The sequence below is a fragment of the Phascolarctos cinereus genome, unplaced genomic scaffold (assembly GCF_003287225.1).
Source record: "Phascolarctos cinereus isolate Bilbo 61053 unplaced genomic scaffold, phaCin_HiC Scaffold_5;HRSCAF=322, whole genome shotgun sequence".
Lineage (NCBI taxonomy): Eukaryota > Metazoa > Chordata > Mammalia > Diprotodontia > Phascolarctidae > Phascolarctos > Phascolarctos cinereus.
Genome location: NW_027555958.1, coordinates 277,716,363 through 277,735,548, shown reverse-complemented (window position 1 = coordinate 277,735,548; position 19,186 = coordinate 277,716,363). Strand labels below are relative to the sequence as shown.

Genomic DNA, 19,186 nt, shown 5'->3' with positions numbered 1-19,186 from the left:
CTCTTGGTTGTCAGTTATCATTCCATTTACCTGGGAGCAAAGGTTCTAAACTTTCTTTGATCCTTTTTTCTCCTATTACAGCTTTTTTTTTGGGGGGGGGGATCAAAGTTAAGTGACTTGCTCAGGGTCACACAGCTAGTATATTATAGCTTTTTAAAGCACCTTTTTGGGGCAGCTAGGGGGTACAGTGGATAGAGCACTGGCCCTGGAATCAGGAGGACTTGAGTTCAAATGTGACCTCAGACAGACTACTAGCTGTCTCACTATGGGCAAGTCGCGCAACCCCAATTGCCTTACCAAAAAAAAAAAAAGCACCTTTTGTTGTCCTTGACTTTTATTTTCAGTTTTATCTTATCCTTTATAGGATATGTTTAACATATCTGATAAGATATGTTACATTAATATCTATCTTATCCTTATAACATCTATCTTATCCTTATAGCATATCTAATCCTTATAATAAATCTTAACACTTACCACACCCTCAGACTCTGAGTATTCATCCCTATTTTTAAGCCAAAAACGAAAACAAGAATTTATTGTATATAGTTCCTACTATGTGTTAAGCACTAGAGAAAAGTGAGGCATCTGTATCTCCTATATAGAGGTAGTTTGTTTGAATTCATACAACCAACTGGTGATTGAAGTAACATTAACTGAAGTCTGTTTTCCTAAACAGGACTCTGTACAGTAAGGGTTGGTTTATGTAAAATTCTATCTAGCAGAAATCTCTACTGGTACTTTCTTGCTTTTAAGAACAATGAGAACCAATATTCTTGATGACTACAGCACTGTAAACACTGTAATCATCAAAGAAAAATTAAATAATATTCAGTATTGCTTTACTGTTAGGAATACTTTATTGTATATTTACTCGAAGATAGTTAAGTTAAAAGTGGTCACCAAAACACCTATTCAATGACCATATTATAGTCTTTAAAACTCTAGTGGATCTGTAATCTCACTGTGAGGATATCTGGGCAACAATGTAGGCCCAAAGCCATCCATGTCTGTCCATCCTATAAGACTCATCCCTGTCCTTCCATAAAGTTCATCAAATATGTTGGGCACTTTCCTTCCATTTGTGTTAGACCATGTGCAAACCCAACAGTCTATTAATGACATTGAATTACACATACTTAGAGACTAAATAGACATCCATTACACTCCCAAGCATTTTAACATTGGCTTCTGGGACCTGAAAGAAATTAAGTGGCAAGGAAGACTTTTAATTAAAATTTAATTTGCTTACGTTTCTTCTCCACCACCCTCCAACTCCAGATATATATCTTTCAGTTCTGAGCTCTCCATACATCATCATTGCTATGACTCCCTAAGGATAAAAGTCTTTTTCTGGGCAGATGAGAACATCTAATCTGCAGAGAAGTGAATTGTTGACTATGGCCGGTTTCCTCAGGCAAGACTTGAAGGATAGCTCTCAGTGTATGAGCTATCTTCCATCGATATAAATCTCTGATAAGGTTAATTGGTGGTTAGAGGTGAGGAGGCTGAAGAGCATCTAGCTGTTAGACATAAGCTTGAGTAAAGCTACAGCTAGGGTCAAGAACTGGGGCACTGTCCAGGACCCCCCCAATTTAAATAGTGCCAACACTCTTTTAGCAGGTATCATAGAATCTGAGAGTTGGAAGAGCCTCCAGTGTTCATCTAGTCCAAATCATGGCTAAAAGGAATCCCCACCATAACACACCTGGCAAGTGATTATCTGCTTGAAAACCTCCAAGGAAGGGACACCATCCCTCTCAAAACAGTCTATTCCACTTTTAGACAACTCTAAGTGTTAGGAAGCTTTCCCCCCACCTATAGCACCATACTGTTCTGCTCCTCCTCCACACCAGCAGCATGGCCTTCTGAGGACAATTCTACCTGAAGGCCAACTCAATTATTGGTGAGTCCCTGCCTAGAACTGCATTACTTGGAGAACAGGCCCCATCACACTGTTCACTCTCCACTTTCTGACTCATCTTCTTCTCTCTGCCACCACCAGATAAGTCTGTTTTAACCTCCACACTGGCTTCCATAAGAGTATCTTCTTTCCCTAAATCCACCTTCCAGCTCCTTTTATGTTTTGTTTTCCCCTATTAAAATGTAAGCTCTTTCAGAATAGAGACTTTATTGTTTTCTTATCTTCATATCCCCAGCACCTTTAGCACAGTGCCCAGCACACAGTTAAGTGCTTAATATATGCTCTATCATCTCTCTATCCTGATTTCAAGGCTAAATTTATCTTTTTGCAATTTCTAACCATTGCTCTTGGCTCCGCCCTCTGGGGTCAAAGAAAACAAGTAGAATACCTCTTCCAAATGATAGCCCTTCAAATATTTGAACATAGCTATCCAGTCGATCAAAAAATATTTCTTAAGGACCTACTGTGTGCCAGGCACTGTGCTAAGTGCTGGGGATACCCAGAAAGTCAAGAGGAAGTCTCTGTTATCTTCTAAGAGTTCACAATCTAAAAAAGAAACTGAAAAGATGGGGAGTGGGAGTAGGAGGGAAGGGAACATGAGAGTACCAGGTAAAGGTATGATGAAGTCCTGCAGTTCCACTCTACTTCCTTAGTCTTCTCCAGGCTAAAAATACCCAGTTCTTCCATTCAATCCTCACATGAAATGGACCCAAGGCCCTTAACCAGCCTGGTCATCATTCTCCACAGAGCTCCATTTCACCATTGTCCTTAGTCTATGGCACTTAGGTCTGAACACAATGTTCCAGAAGAGGTCTAACAGTCTGGAGCACAGAGGGGTTCATAACCTTCCTATTCATGGAAGCTTTGCCTCTTACCAAATACCTTTTAGAATGCTATTTGCTTTTTTTTTTTTGGCTAATACATCATAGATAACTGATATTGAGGTTGCAATTCACTGGGATTCCCCCTTCCATCTTTTCCAGACCAACTGAAACCTAATTATGCCTCTCCCATCTTTGTACTTGTGAAGCTGATTTTTTGTACTCAAATGTGGCCCAAATTAATCCATACTGAATGTCATTTTACTAAATTCAGTCCAATGCTCATTGGTTCTTGACTGCCATCAAGTGTGTTAGTTATCCCTCACAAAGTTGTTTTGTGTCTTTGGAAAATTTGATAAGTATACGTTTATCAAAGCCATTAGTAAAAATGTTAAATCACACAGGGCCAACTACAGATCCTTGGGGTACTCCACTGAGACCTTCTGCCAAATTAACCAAAAAAAAAATTGCATATGTTATATTTTGCATTGCATATATTATGCTTTATGTGTTATTTATATAAACACATGTAATCGATATGTAGAAAAGGTTCATACACACTTTGCTTCTGGAAAACATGTTCCTTCATCATACTCTGTACCTGAGGGCTGCTGTGAGGTGGGGAGGGTGTAGGGAGGGAAAGAGTGGCCCACAACCAAAGTAAAAGGTTTGGGATAGAGTCCTTTAGTCCGGACATTCGTCCTTCCCTGGAAACTTTCTAGCCAAGGGAAAGCCACCCATCTCTCGGCTGGGAGGAGTTAGCACTCTGTTCTTAGGAACAGAGCTATGCTGACTCAGCCTTTGCGCATCCGGCTTCTCCCATCCCTTCCAGCGTAACGGTGACTGCAGCAGGGCAGCTTCGGAGGCAAAGAAGGAACTGTTTGCGCTCCCTTTGGGCAAGCTAGGACCCTGCTCCTTGAACCCAGGGTGGGGTAAGGGGCCAAGAAGAGATGTATAAGTTGATGAAACTGTGGAAAGGAAGGGTATGGGAGACCAAAGGAACATGGGTTTTTAAAGAAGCCGCAAGCGTCTCACACCCGAACTAGAAGGAACCTGTTTTTCAAAGGGAGGCTCCAAGTCACCGCAGCCGCTGCCACAGTCACTACCACCGGGAGCGGAGCGCAGCGCAGGACTCTGGTCCCACGCGCACCAAACCTCATTCCAACCCCGATTCCTGCTGGCACAGGAGTGTTTCAGTTCCACAAGCAGCTGTAGGAGGGGGGAGATGACTGGAGCGGGAGGATTTAAGAGATAGCCGCCAAAACTGATACAAGGTCTTCTGCGCGTCTTTTAGCTGGGGAGAAGAGGGGCGGTGGTCACAGGTTCATAATAGGAAGGTGGAAGCCGTCTCCATTCGCGGTCCGTTACCACCCTGGTAGTGCATTTCTACCCGTGCTTTGGCTGGGGATGTGCAAAGGTGTCATTTATCCCCGGGCTTCCTAGGACATGGAAGGAAAGGACTCCCGCGAGGCTAGGGTAGACGCCTTGTCGCGCCGCCTAAAAACGGGAGTTGGGGTAGGTGGGAAGATGCTGGGGGTGCGGAATAGGAATACGCAGTACACCCTGCGGGAGAGACCGAGCGAAGCGTCCCCTTTCCGCCCAGCTAAACAGGGACTGGGGCTGTTGCCGCTGTCGCCGCGGCACAGCTGGATGAGGACAGCGACGCAGTTACCTTACACGACCCCAAGCGGGGACGTGGAACACGGGAGCCGCCAAAGGGAGGGGGGCTGCAAATAGAGTGGCAGGATCGACTGGGAGGGGGCGGGTGCGCCCCTGTTCCGGCGCGCTCCGGCTCCAAGTGGGCCGGGCGCGCGCGCGCCAGTTCCACCTCCCCCTCCACACCCCGCGCACTGCCTCCTGCAGCACATGGTCGGCGGAGGCGCGCCCCCGAGGCCGGCAGAGACCGGCTGCAGCCGGTATCGGATAAGAGATAGGCTTAGACCGGAGGGAGAGAGTCAGGAGGACTGACAGACAGACGAAGAGGGGAGAAGGGGGCATCTTAGGGGTGGGAGGGGGTAGGGTGTGGTCGGGGGGGTGCTCCAGTCGTAGGCGTGGAAGATAAGGAAATAGGCGGGCGCGAGGCCCGGGGGAGGGGTGGGGAGGGGAGGGTAGCGGGGACTCTCTGGGCTCTTTCCAGACCGGACGGGGTCTCCTGGGTCCCAAAGGGTTAACCCTTTTTATGTCTCTGAGCTGCTTATAAAGAGGGGGAGGACAAGCCTCCGCCTTATTGAGAACCTTTTGGGGTTTATTCTCTTCTCTCCTAACTTGGTGAGTTTGCTTTATTATTTACGCGTTTCAAAGTTTGATTGTGTATTTATTTTATTGCGGGGCGGGAGGAGGGTGAATAGGGCGCACCGAGGAAAGCACCTCAACGTTTTGGAGAGCTTATGATGAAAATATTTTCCTTCTTCACGATTTAGAGAGATCAAGCCCTCTCCCTGGTGGAGGGCAGAGAGGATGTTAGCCTATCTATCATAACTCTGGTCTAATTTTTGTGAATTTTTTTTTGAAATTTTGTTTTAAAATAGAGGCCTTGCTGGAAGTGCCCCCCAAGTAAGGGGCATAAGCCTCTGTGGGATTTGCTGACGGCTGGTATTTAGCTCTGCTTTTGAGAGTCCTGCATGAAGTTCCCTGAACGTCATCAGAATCTGAATGTCAGAGGCACCTCACCGTGGCTCCGCACTGCACACGGCTAGGGCGCAGAGCCATGCTGTCCCAAGAAAGTAAGGTTACTGCTTCAAGGCCAATTACTTTGTGATGCCTGGCTTTTTTCGGACGGGCAGAGCTTTCCCAGTAGACTCCAAATCACTTATGTTTTGATTGTCAAAAGTTGTAGCTCTCTGTGACTGCAGGTTTCCCCTCCCATCTTAAACTGTTTCTTCCCTGCACCCGAAGCAAACCGCTCCTGTAGCCGGCAAGTGTCACAACTGTTTTGCAAAGGAGGATGGATGGCTTTTTAAAGCAAATGGGTTATTTCCTTATGTTCAACAAAGAAGAAATAAAAAATAACACAGGTGACTAGCAACATTGGATGTACACTTTAGTGAGAAACCAGCCTTGGAAGCAACTAGTTGGCACATTAGGTCCTCCACCTGACATTCCCATGTTTGCAAAGTTTAAAATTTAAAGCTAACAATTTATAGCTGAGTCTGTTTCTACACTGAGAGTGGGAAAGGTGTTACAGAAAGTGCATGGTTTTCCCTCCCTCTCCCCAATAGTAGGGTTTTTCTTCTGTAGCCGCAGAGTTTATGGTAAAATCTTTAGAGGTAAACCACTTTGGGGTAGAAAGCACTACACTACGGCATTTTAGTCAGTGATACATTTTGTATGGCCAGTGTAGAAATAGTCCTGAGGTTCCTTTCACTTAAGACTTTCCAACATAGAGACATACTGTATGTAAATAAAACAGTGCAACCAAGTGGAAAAGCAAGTTCTACTGTCTTAATGACTGCCACTAACCCCAGAGTTTTATTTCTGTGGTTTTCAAAGAGGAGTTTCCTCAATGGAAATCCTTCCAGGGAGAACACGGAGAACACAATTAAATTCTTGGATCGGGCTGCAACATCATGGTCTAGTAAATTGGAGAATGAATTCTGTAAAATAGTTCAGTGCTGCTTATCCAGCACTTCTGGAAGGGCTTGGGATTTTTTACTGTACAGTTTGGACTTTTTGTACAAGTGGACTTCACCTAAGTACAGACTAGTTTTTAACCACTCTGGACTGGAACAACTTGTTGAAAGCTGTTCTTCAGGGTTACACCTTTAAGAAGAATGGAAATACACCACACATTTGCTGAGTGGCAGCTTTTATCAGTTGCTGTTAATCACTTCCATATGTGTCCTTTTGAAACTGTTCTGAAGTTACTGAAGATAAAGCTGCTAATATGGAATAGCCAATGCTGTGCCTTTTTACTGAATACAGGTTGAATGTCATATTAAGCAATAACAATTACAGTGAAAGTTAATAATTTAACATATTTCTAAGCCCCAGCAGAATGGTCAGTTATTTCAAGTATATTCAGTAGGAAGAGAATTTGAAGTCTTTAAATTTATCATGAGATTTCTATTCCCTCAAGAAAGTTACAAGTTGGTTTGTATTATTGCTTCTCTGAATCTTTTTGAAGAATACTAAATTAAAGGTGAGATTGTTGTTACTACTCCTATTTTATACCCAGGGAAATATTAGCTGTGGGAGGGACCATAGAAATCATTTAGTCCAGCTCCCTCCTTTTATTCACAGAGAAACTTGAGGCCATTAACTTGGTCACAAAGCCATAGAGATCAATTTGAGTTACTTTGTGCTACACTGTAGACACTTTGTATTTGTTTATCTGCATACATGTAGTATCTGTCCCAATAGAAAGTAAGCCCCTTAAGGACCCAGGCTCCTATTAAAAGTCTTTGTATCTCCTGGGACAAACAGAACACTTAATAATTTTTGCTGAATTAAACCAAAATAAAGAAAATAAATTCTGAAAGGTAAAGTAATTTACAAAGCAAATAAATATCAGAGAAGACCCTAGATTGTTAGAGCTAAAAGGGACTTTAGAGATTATCTCTATCCAAACCTTTATTTTCTAGGAGGGGAAACTGAGGCCCACTTAAGTGGCTTATTCAGTCACAAAGAATCTAGGCTTAAGAATTCATCTTCTATATGTACTTTATACATTCTTTGGTTTGTGATTTTAGTCTCTGACAGGTGAACAGGTTTGGGCAGCCCTCTACTTTCCACAACTATCTGGGATAGTTCATTTTGTAAATTCATGGTGCTTATAATAGCTGACATTTTACAGTATTCTAAGGTTTACAGAGTGTTTTTCTCAGAGTAATTCTATGAGTTAAGCAGTATAAGTAATACCCAATTTTTTGGTTGAGGAAATTGAATTTCAGAGAGGTGAGATGACTTGTCCAGAGTCATACAACAAATAAGTGGCCAGGCCTGGAATCAGAATCTTGACTCCACAACCAATGGTTTTTCTAGGCCACTATGGTATACTATATGATACTATAGGTATCACCTATTTCAATCTCCTTTTTATAAATGAAGATATTAAAAGCCAGGGAGATGAAATGAGCTAGTAAAAAAAGCCAAGACCAGTATCCATGTTTTCTGACACCTAGACCAGTGTTCTTTCTGTCATACCACACCAGGATGAGTAGAATTAGAGTTCAAAAGGAATTAGAATCATTTTAATCCAGCCCCCTCACTTTACAGATGAAAGAACTGATACCTAGAAAGATGAAGTAAATTGCCTGTGGTCACATAGCAAGTTAGTTTAAGAGCCAAAAGGCAAATTATTTCCACATGAAATCAAAGTAGAGGGTTTGTTCACTGAATAAGATCAGCATCACAAAAAGGGTCCCTTACATCTATACCTCTAGTCGGCAAGTATGTACTTTGAATCTTAAAGAAGCCTAGGGCAGAAACGTCTGGAACAAAAATTTGTGTCCTAATGATTTGAATGCAGGAGAATCATCTCTATGAGAAGGGCCAATTAGTATTCCTACTTTTAAACATATTTGAATTGAATGTAAAGGACCCTGTACTTCACCCAGTCATTATTTCAGTTTAAAGAGATATGTTCTTTCTGTGGAATCAACTCGTTCTGTAGTAACATTATTTATATTTCTCTTGATTATAATCATAATAAAAATGCTATGTTAACTAGCATTTATTAAGCAACTACTATGTGTCAGGTTCTGTTCTAAACTCTGGGGATTCAAAGAAAGGCAGAACCAATCTGTGCTTTCAAGGAGCTGGATGTAGGGGGAAGTGGAATACAGTCTAAGAAGACTGGAAAGGTAGGAGGGAACCCAGTTATGTAGGGTTTTAAAAAGGAAACAGAAGATTTTATATTTGATCTTGGAGGTAATAGATAACCACTAGAGTTGACTGCGGGAAAGGAGGAGGTTTATGATCAGTGTTTTAGGAAGATTAATTTGATAGCTGAGTGAAAGGATTGTAATGGGGAAGAGACATGAGGCAAGAACCTCAACTGGCAGGCTATTGCAAAAGGCCTGGAATGAGGCAATAGAGCCTGAACCAGAATGGTTTACTGTCAGAGGAGAGATGATTTGGGTAGAAATGATAGGACTTGCCCACTGATTGGATACGGGAAGTGACCGAGAGTAAGGAATGGAGGATGACACCTGGACTGTGAGCCTGAGAGACTGGGAGGATGACTTTGTTTTTGATAATAATAGGAAAGTTAGGAAGAGGGAAGGATTGGGGGGTGGAGGTGAGAGAAGAGATAAAGAGTTCAGTCTTGAACACATTGAGTTCACAAAATGATTTAAATAACTATGTGATCCTCACAGCAATCCTATGAATTATAGGTGATACTGTCCTTAAATAGCAGATGAAGAAACTGAGGCTTAAAGAGATTAAGGAACTAGTGGTTGCTCAGCTAGTGTGATAGGTGGAGTTCAAACTCAGGTCTCTCCTGACTTGAAGTCTAGTGTACCATACTACCTAACTACTGCAAGTTGCTGTAGGATACTTCCCTAATTTAAGTTGTTTCCTAATTCAAGTTACAGTTCTCTATCTCAAGGTGACCCATCAACTGCGGGTCTTTGTTTAACAGTTGACTGTCATTGGTAATGAAACTTCCTTGGCCTTCAGGGCTGAGCCATTAGCTACTTAGTAAGGTTGTTTGAAAAGTTAGCAGCAGTTATCTTGAAGTTTAATGGGTTTTAACTTGTACCCCCAGTGAGGTTACTGTTTAGAAAACAAAGGTGACACACGTTTTTGGTCACTTTTTACATTGCCTAGGGTATATGTGCTGGTGAGCTTTTCTGGAATAACTTTTTATTGTTCAGTGTAATTAGGTGCACCCAATTATTAAGGAGAAGTTTTTTGAGGGGAACCACTTTTCTACTTTGACTCAATAGGCATTATTATGCTAATTAACTCAACTCTGGGGAGGGTTGAGTAGAGTGTAGCTGCTAAGTCCTAATTCATCCAATTCAAGTAAAATAGGCCAATTGAGAAAGGTTGGGGAGTTAGTTGGAAATTATCTCTGGGAGTTCAGCTCTCCTCTTCTCTCAGGTCTTCTAATAACTGCTAAGAGTTGTAGCCAGTCACATTAATAGGATCCTTGATCAAATTGGAAACTGTCCAGATGGAAGAGGCTTTAGGTCCAAGCCCTTCATTTTATAAATGAGAAAACAGGCTCAGAGAGGTGACTTGACTTGCCCAGGGTCACTCATTGAGTTAGGAGGCATTATGATAAGTGGAAATATGACTAAATTTAAAGTAAAAAACAACAACAAAACCTGGGCTCAAGCTCTGAACTTGTTTCACTTCTCTGGTCTTCTGTTTTCTCACCAGCAAAATAGAATGATGATATATACCTTCTGTTGTGAGGAAAAGCCCGTATAAACTAAAACAAAATAGAAATATATCCTTTTATTATTAATGGCAGGGCCTAGTCTGGAACTAAAAGCTGAGAAATTTTAAAAAATATATAAAATATGTATCTACTATTCAAAGTATGATATGTCATTAGGAAAGGGGTACAATGTAAGCTCCTTGAGGTAAGAGACTGTTACATTTTTGTTTGTATATCCCTCCACAAACATATTTTGTTTTTGTATACCTGGAACATAAGTAGGTGCTTAGTAAATACTTGTGGATTTATAGTTTATTCTGTATCACTCTAATTGTCTAGACATTTTCATTGAATACTGAGGGTTTACAAGTCTCTTTCCTAAACACTGGGGGATACAAATAATTTTGAGCACTGTTCCCTCCCTTCCAGAAGTTTACAATTTAGTTAGAAGCAAAGTTAGATAAGGGAAGGATGGGACTACACTGATGAAACCATTCTACTTAAAAGTTATTTGTCTGATTGAATTTTCTTGATTGAATTAATCAATTAATTAATTAATCAATCCCATGGCTACAAGCAAACAAGAGCCTGGAAACCTCAAATCAAAGTAATTTTTAAGAGACTTGGTCTGTTGAAGCCATGGGAGCTAATCACCAAGTGACATATAAGTAGAGGGAGAAGAAAAGTCCCAGGACAGTGCCTTGGGAGATTTCCAGTTAGCAGACAACCCAGAAGAATACCAAGCAAAGGTGACTGAGAGGGAATAATCAGACAAGTTAAGAGTCAGAAGAGAGAAGTAAACAAAAACTAGGAGAAGAAGGAGAGTTTCTAGAAGAGGGTAAGTGTAAAAGGTCAAGAAGAGTGAGAATCTGGTTTGGCAATTAAGAGGTCATTAGTGACTTTGATAAGAGCAATTTCAATTGAAAAGTGATATTAGAAGCCAGAAGCATGGCAAAAAAAAGTTAAAAGTTGAAAGGAAGGAAAGTAGAGTTGCCTACTGTAGATGGCCTCCAGGAGTTTAGCCAGAAAAAGTAGGAGAGATAAAGGATGATAGCTACTGCAGACTAAGGAAGGTTTTTTGAGGAGGGGAGAGACTTGGCCATGTTAGAAGGCAGTAGGGAAGAAGTTAGTAGACAGTGATTTAAGAATTATGTGAAAGTTGAGTCATGACTGCTGGAGGATACAGGATTGAATGAGATCACTTGTGCTTGTAAAGGAGTTTCCTTGGCAAAGAGAAGGACCATCTCTTCATGTGAAGGAGACATTTTCAGTAGGTGCCTTAATGATATGCTTTCAGGAAGAGTGGAGAAGAGAGAGCTCTTGGTGAATGTCTCAGTTTTGTTTTATTTTCTACTAAATTATGAGGCAAGATTCTAAGAAGATTGTGAGAAGGTAGCCCATAGGTCACCACACTGCGCAAGGTTAAGAACCCTTGGACTAGATGATCTTTAGATGATCTTTAGGCCTTTCCATTTCTAAATTTATGATCATCTGAAGATTGCCTGTGTTTTTCTCAGGATTTCAAGTAACTTGATTTTGGACACTCCAGGCATAAAGATGAAAATTATCCCTGAAGAATAGTTGAAGGAGGTTGTAAAGTTCTTCTCTAGAGAGCTGCTGGAGTTTCATCTCAAACCCCTGAATTTTAAGGAAAGCCAGTGAAATCCCTCTGCTGTCTTTGTACAATCTATGTACAGTCTATGCCCAAACACATTTTTTTTAAAAAGTGTCTGTACCACAGAGAACTGAAGCTTCCCATAAGCATTTTTAGGCTCAATTTTATTCAACCAAGTATTGTTTTTTTTTTAATGTGATACTATAAAATGTGAGTTTTAACCATTTTGTTTTGTTTTTTAAGAAGCTTTGGAACTTTACATACAATTGTACGAATGAGAGAGCCATTAGGAAGGTATTGGATGCCAAATCTAGTGGCATTTTCTCAGTCCTCATTCTCCTTGACTTCTCTGCAGCCATTGATACTGTTGTTGATCACCCTCTCTTCCTTGATAAGAAACTTTCTAGGTTTTTGGGATACCACTCTCTCCCAGTTCTCCTCTTATCTATCTGAATGTTCCTTCTCAATCTACTTTGCTAGATTCTCATCCAGATCATGCCCTGGGTCTTTTCTTCTCCCTCTATACTACCTGATTTAGTGATCTTATCAACTCCCATGGATTTAATTACCATCTCTATGCTGATGATTTTCAAATCTACCTATTCTGCCCCCAGCCTCTCTGCTGACCTACAATCTCCCATCCTCAACTGTCTTTCAGAAATCTCTAACTGAATGTCCAAGAAACATCTTAAATTAACCATGTCTAAAATAGAACTCATTATCTTTTCCCCTAAACTTTCCCATACTTTTCTTCTTGCTGTAGAGGGCAAGACCATCCTCTCAGTCCTTCAGGCTCAAACTCAGGAGTCATCCTTGACTCCTCACAATTATCCTGTCCATTTCACCTTCACCTCACTCCACCCCACTCTCTCTTCTGACACTGCTACTACTCTGCTTACACCTCACACGTGGATTGTTGCAATAGTCTACGGGTAGGTCTGCCTGCCTCAAGCTCTTTCCCTACTCCAATTCATTCTCCAGCCACTAAAGTGATTTTCCTAAAACTCAGGTCCAATTCTGTCACTCTCCTAACTCAATAAACTCCAGTATCTCCCTGTTGCCTCCAGGATCAAATACAGACACTTCTGGCATTAAAGAGCCCTTTATAACCTAGCTCCTTTTTACCTTTCCAGTGTTGTTATAGCTTACTCCTGGGCTTATTCTTTGATCTAGTGACACTGGCCTCCTTACTGTTTCTCAAACAAGACACTTCATCTCTTAGTTCCAGGTGTTTTCTCTGGCTATCCTCCATGCCTGGAATGCTCTCACTCCTCAACCCTGTCTGTTACCTTCCCTGGCCTCCTTTAAGTCTCACCTAAAATCCCTTGTTTTATAGAAAGTTTATCTGAAACGCCTCATAATTCTACTCCTTTCCCTCCATTAATTATTTCCTACTTATTCTGTATATAGCTTGTTTGTATATATTTGCTTGCTTGTTTTCTCCCCCCCCCCCAATTATATTGTGAGTTCCTTCAAGGCAAGGGCTCTCTTTTGCCTCCTTAGACTTAGCACAGTGCCTGGCACATAGCAGGTGCTTAATAACTTTTATTGCTTGATTAATCCCACCAGCAGGACTATCCCCAGGTTTTTTCCCCAGTGCCTTCTCTCTAAGACTACGCTCCATCTTCTCTGCATATATCTTTTATTATGTATTTATTTACATGTTGTCTTCTCCATTAGAATGTGAGCAACCTGAGGACAGGGAATAATTGTAAAGTGCTTAGCACAACGCCTGGCACATAGTAAGTACTATATATAAGTGTTAGCTGATAGGTAATTAATAAATACTTGTTAGATGACTGACTGATGTCTTAGTCCTGAAAAATCACCAGCAGCTTTTGTTATGAAGTGAATTGACAATGGAATTTAAGCCCCTTGAGGAAAAGGGCTTGTTTGACTGTTTGACTTTTCCTTTCTTTTCTTTTCTTTCTTTTTTTTGTGGGGGGAGGGTCTGGGTATCTCTAGCACCTAGTTTAGTGCTTGGCATAGAGTTAGTCCTTAATAAATGCCAACTGAAGTGAATTGTATTGAAGACAACCTATGGGCATCAGGATTTAAGATATAATTAGGCAGGGCTTCAAAGCCAAAATTTTATTTATTTTGGCTACCTATGACCTTTCTGTAGCTGAAAATTCCTACATCATTTCTAAGAACTTTAAAATAGCTAAACCATTCAAGATAATGTGCACACTTATTAACTGATGTCCCTTCAATCACAGTACCAAGAACTCCTTTTAGTCAATAGGGTATTAAGCTGGACTACTCATTCTAGGGCAGCTGAGGTGGCATAGTAAATGCTGGACCTGGGAGTGAGCAAGACTATAAATCCTGCCTTACAAAACTGTGACCTTGGGCAAGGCATTTAATTTCTGCCTCAATTTCTTCATCTATAAAATGGGCATAATAATAGGACCTGCCTCCCTAGATGGTTGTAAAGATCAAATGAGATAGCATATAAAGTTCTTTGCAAATGTTCAAGTAGTGTAAGTACCAGCTATTAGAGCTAGTTATAATTGGCTAATATTTTTCTAGACTATTTCAAAGACCAGTTACCAGACTATAGTTATCTACCCATAAGACACGTAATTTGACTCTGTTTTAGTTTCAAAAGTCTTAACTTCATATGTCATAGGAACATAAAAAAATTCAAGTGATCATATTTGTTTTTATAGAGTTTGGTAAGGAACATCAGAATGCTAAAGCCTGTCTCATGGCCATCTATGTTAAGAAATGTTATATTTCCTTTTTATTTCAGATTAAGAATGACGCAGAGGAGAAATTTTTGTTCCAGTGCAAATGTTTATTCTCAAGTGCCTGATGGAGGATGGGGCTGGGTAGTGGCTTGTGCATTTTTCGTGGTAGAAGCACTTACATATGGTGTCATCAAATCATTTGGAGTCTTCTTTAATGACATGAGGGACAGTTTTAAGGAAACCAACAGCAGAATCTCATGGATAATATCAATATGCGTGTTTGTGCTAACATTTACAGGTTAGTATGTCTTTCAGTTTATATCTTAAACAAGTTTATGTTTTTTTATTGACATATTTAGATACTCTGTGGGATTAGAGCTCATTTCATAAAAGGGCAAAGCTGCCCATTATAACTTCAATTATGCCATAAGGTTAGTGTTATTGTATACTTTTTCCAGCTGAAGAAATTAGAGGAAGAGTTAATTCAACAGTTCAGTCTAATAGATATTTATTAAGTGCCTACTATATATAAAAGTCTGTGAGAAATAAAACAATTTTTAAAAATTGTTTCTACCCTTAGGGTGCTTTCAATCCGATATTGAATTCAGTTTAATATATACACAAATAACAGCTGTAATACTGAATAAAACATAAGTTCACTAGATCTAACACTCTGTGTAATGTTGTTTCGAATGATGGAATGTTCATTTCCATTGGAGGGAGGAGAGACTTCATGGAGGGGATAGGTAGAATTTGAGTAGGGTCTTAAAGGATAAAGGATTTTAGAAAGCAGACATTTAACAGAGGGCATTCCAAACATCAGGAATAACACAAGAAAAGGTATGGAACAGAAATAAAGTCATATAATCTAGATTGTCAGGGTGGTCCCTTTATTAATTCAACAGTTTTTTGAATGTCTGTCTAGTTATGCTAGTCTAGAACTAGTAGCATTTAGTTAATTTGGTCCTTGGCAGGCTAGAATCATAGACTCAGAATCAGAAGGAACCAGAGAGGTCATCTAGTTCAACTCCTACCCAACGAATGAAAAGTAGCCACAACATCCCTGATATGCAGTCATCAAATCTTTACTTTAGAGCTGGTGATGGATGTATCTGTATTTCCCAGAGCGGTCCATTTGAATTTTAGACAGTTCTGTTTAGCAAGTTTTTCCCCTCTAATATTCCCCTCCCCCTTTAGATTGAAAATCTGTCTTCCTTTAACTTTTGCTCATTGATCCTTCTTCTGCCTATTTCTCCCTCTTCCAACATGATAGACCTTCAGATATTTACAAAATACTAATCATGTCCTCTGAGCACTTTTAGGCTTTTCTTCTCCAGTATTAATTTGTCCAGGTTTTATCTAACCTCAAATGACAGGTTTTCAAGCCTGCACTCTGGACACATTCCAGCTTATTGCTGATTGATTACCAATGTCCCTTCTAAAATGTTTTGCCCAGAACTGGACACAGTACCCTAGACATGGTTTGACCATGGTTTTAACATCCACTCAAGTGTGTCATAAAAATATTTTCCCTAGGAGAAGATAGAAAAATTCAAAGATGAACAGGTGGATAAGTATATAAATTGCAATAAAACAGGATTCTTTGCTTAGGGACTGAGGTGACAGTCATTTGCACTAAAGATTGTGCAGTGTACCTAGATCATAACATAACATAAGATGCTCTACCTTAGTCTTCTCCATATAAGACATACCACTTCTCAAACCTGTATCTATGCCTTGAATGTACTCCCTCCTCTTTTCTATCTCATGGAATCTTTGGTTTCCTTCAAAGTTCAGTGCCAGTCCCCACCTCCTACAGGAATACCATCCTGATTCCTCACCATCCAGAAATTATCTTGTATTAGCTTTGTACGCATTTTGCTTTTTATTTTTTGTATAGTTTTTCACCAATAGAATTTAAACTCCCTGAGGACAGAGACTACTTTGTTTTTGTCTTTGTATGTACAGTGCCTGGCACAAAGTAGGCACTCAAAAATATTATTTGAATGAATGAATTAGTAGATCCCAAGTTTTTAATGATATTTAGCCTTTGATGCTTCAGTGGATCTATAGTCTCACCAGGGTATTTTCCTTCCCACCCACCCCCTATACCAGACTGAAAGTTTCTTCTACCAGTGCAGATCAAAATCTCTTCTTAATGCCTTTTCATCTGGATCAATTCTTTTTTCTCTGTTTCTATCATACTCCTTCTATTCTGAATACACCTTCTTTCATTGAAGGAGGTAGGGGACTGTGGTTGTGAAATGTTGCACTCATTATCAGACATAATAGATGTTTTTTATTTATTCCATTTGCTTTTTACATCACATTTGTTTCCAAATACATTGCTGCCCTACCCAGCAATCCTTCCCTTGTAATAAAGATTAAATTCTTTTTTCATAAAACCAACCAATACATCTGCCATGTCTGACAGTAATATATGCAACATTCCATAACCATAGTCCTCCCTGCTTCAATGAAAGGAAGCGCAAATGTTCTTTCTTCTCTGTGTAGGGCCAACCTTTATCATTATAATTAAACAATGTTCAGTTTCTTTTTATTCTTTTCATTTACATTTTTGTAATTGTGTATATTGTTTTCCCAGTTCTGTTTCCTTCATTCTACAGTTCTTAGTCATCTTCCCATGTTTCTTTGAGATCCTCATGTTTGCCATGTCTTATGATGAAGTAATATTCCATCATATATGGATACATATCAATACTGACATTTATTTAGCCATTTCTCAGTTGATGGACATCACTTTTTTTCCATTTCTTTGCTAATATAAAAAGGATTGCTATGGTTCCCATATGGATGAGTGGTCAAATGACATGAACAAAGAGTTCTTACATGAAAATTGCACACTATTAATAAACATGAAAGACTGCTATAAGTCTATAAGTATAAGAAAAATGAAAATCAAAACAGCTCTAAGATTTCACCTGACACCTAGAAAAATAAGCAATGATGGTAATATGAAAATAGTTCATGCTGGAAGAGGCATACTGACATACTCCACTAATCGTGGAGCTGTGAATTATTTCAGCCATTCTAGAAAGCAGTTTGGGATTATGCTTAAAAATTGAATAAAATAGCCATACGCTGACTCAGAACTCCCAGTTAGGTTCATAGGATAATAGATTTAGAATTAGAAGAGATTGCAGAGGCCCTCAAGTCCAACAACCTCACTTTACTGATGAGGAAACTGAGGCACAGGTAAGTTAAGTGACTTGCCTATGGTCTCACAGGTAGTATGTGAGGCAGCATTCTAATTCAGGTCTTCTGGAAACCAGTTACAGCATTCTATCTACTATGCAACTATACCTCAAAGACAGAAAGAAAAGGTCCCATATACACCAAAATATTCATAGCATTTTTTTTTGGCTTTGGTTATGAACTGGAAAAAAGTCAATGCCTATCAACTGGGATGTGCCTGAACAAACTGTGGTATATACATGTAATGGAATATTACTGTGCTCTAGGAAAAGATGACTTTGAATAATGCAGAGAAACATGGGAAGATATTTATGAACTGAATTAATGCAGAACCAGGAAAATAATATACACAGTTAACTACAACATAAATGTGAAGAATAAAACAAAACTGAATAACTGTGTAATTATAATGACCAAGGTTGCTCCTTCAGAAGAGTTTAGAAAAAGCAGTCTCCCTCCTTTCATTGAAGAGATGGGAGACCATGAGGGTAGAATATCACATAAATTGAAATATATTGGTTGGTTTTGCTGAAAATGCTTTTTTTATGCTGAACTGTTTTGGGTTTTGTCTTTTTTATTATTTTTATAAGGGATGGCTTGTTAGGTAGAGAAAGAGAAGGATATAATTTAAAATGAAGATAAAATAAAAATAAAAGGTATAAATAAAAATAAGATTTTTAAATTGCTATTATGAATACTTTTACATACATAAGATCTTTCTGTCTTTGACCTCCTTGGGGTATACACCCAGCAGTGATATCTCTGGGTCAAAGGGTATGGAAATCTTAAACATTTTTTGCATAATTCCCAATTGTTTTCCCAAATGGTTGGACAAATTCACAGCTCTACCTACAGTATACCTGTCACATTTCAAACATGCACATAACATACATATATATACACACATAATTATACCTTAAGTAGATCATGGTAGAATGACCCACATAAATATATATACACATATCTATATCTATATCCATATATCTTAAGTAGATCATGGTAGAATGGCCCTCAGATATTTTGTACATTTTTGTAATTGCTTTGAATAGGATTTCTCTCTAATTCCTTTCTGGTCTTTGTTGTTGCTGTATAGAATCACCGACAAATTTTATGGATGTATTTTGCACCCTGAAACTATTAATAGCTTCTGTTAATGTCTTTGCTGATTTTTTTGGATTTTCTAAAAATAAAAAAAAAATCCCTGTCATCTATGAGTAGGGATAATATTGGCTTTTCTTTTCCAATGATTATGCTTGTAATTTCTTTCCCTATTATTGCTATTGCTAACATTTTTAGAACTATGTCAGACAGTAGAAGGAAAAATGGAAGCATTCTTGCTTTACTCCTCTATTTCCTGGGACAACAGTATCAATGGATAAAATCATGGGATTTGGGTTGTTTCACAGTTTTAAGGATTATGTTGTTTCCCTAATGTCAAACCATGTTTTCATTCCTATTATCTAGCATTAAAGTGCTGAATTTTAAATATACTGAGATTTTTCTTTAAATGTTTGGTTTTCTCAGTAAGTAACTGTGTAAAGAATGTTCTAATAATAATTTTTGTTCCTTTCTCATTTGTTGTGAATT

At 39.4% G+C, this 19,186-nt stretch overlaps 2 protein-coding genes across 3 annotated transcripts in view; one reads left to right on the top strand and one right to left on the bottom strand.

The window, feature by feature from the left end:
* ARSG (arylsulfatase G) overlaps positions 1 to 19,186 on the bottom strand; it is a 184,245-nt gene that overhangs the window by 136,947 nt on the left and 28,112 nt on the right.
* SLC16A6 (solute carrier family 16 member 6) overlaps positions 4,867 to 19,186 on the top strand; it is a 34,204-nt gene continuing 19,884 nt past the window's right edge. Inside the window, exons 1-3 of one of the 2 annotated variants that reach the window (XM_021000914.1) lie at positions 4,867 to 5,013; positions 5,274 to 5,468; positions 14,446 to 14,681. In XM_021000914.1, the coding sequence (XP_020856573.1) occupies positions 5,398 to 5,468; positions 14,446 to 14,681 (307 nt within the window). In that variant the 5' untranslated portion in view covers positions 4,867 to 5,013; positions 5,274 to 5,397. The remainder of the gene's footprint in view (positions 5,014 to 5,273; positions 5,469 to 14,445; positions 14,682 to 19,186) is intronic. The other variant, XM_021000917.1, reaches the window with a different exon arrangement.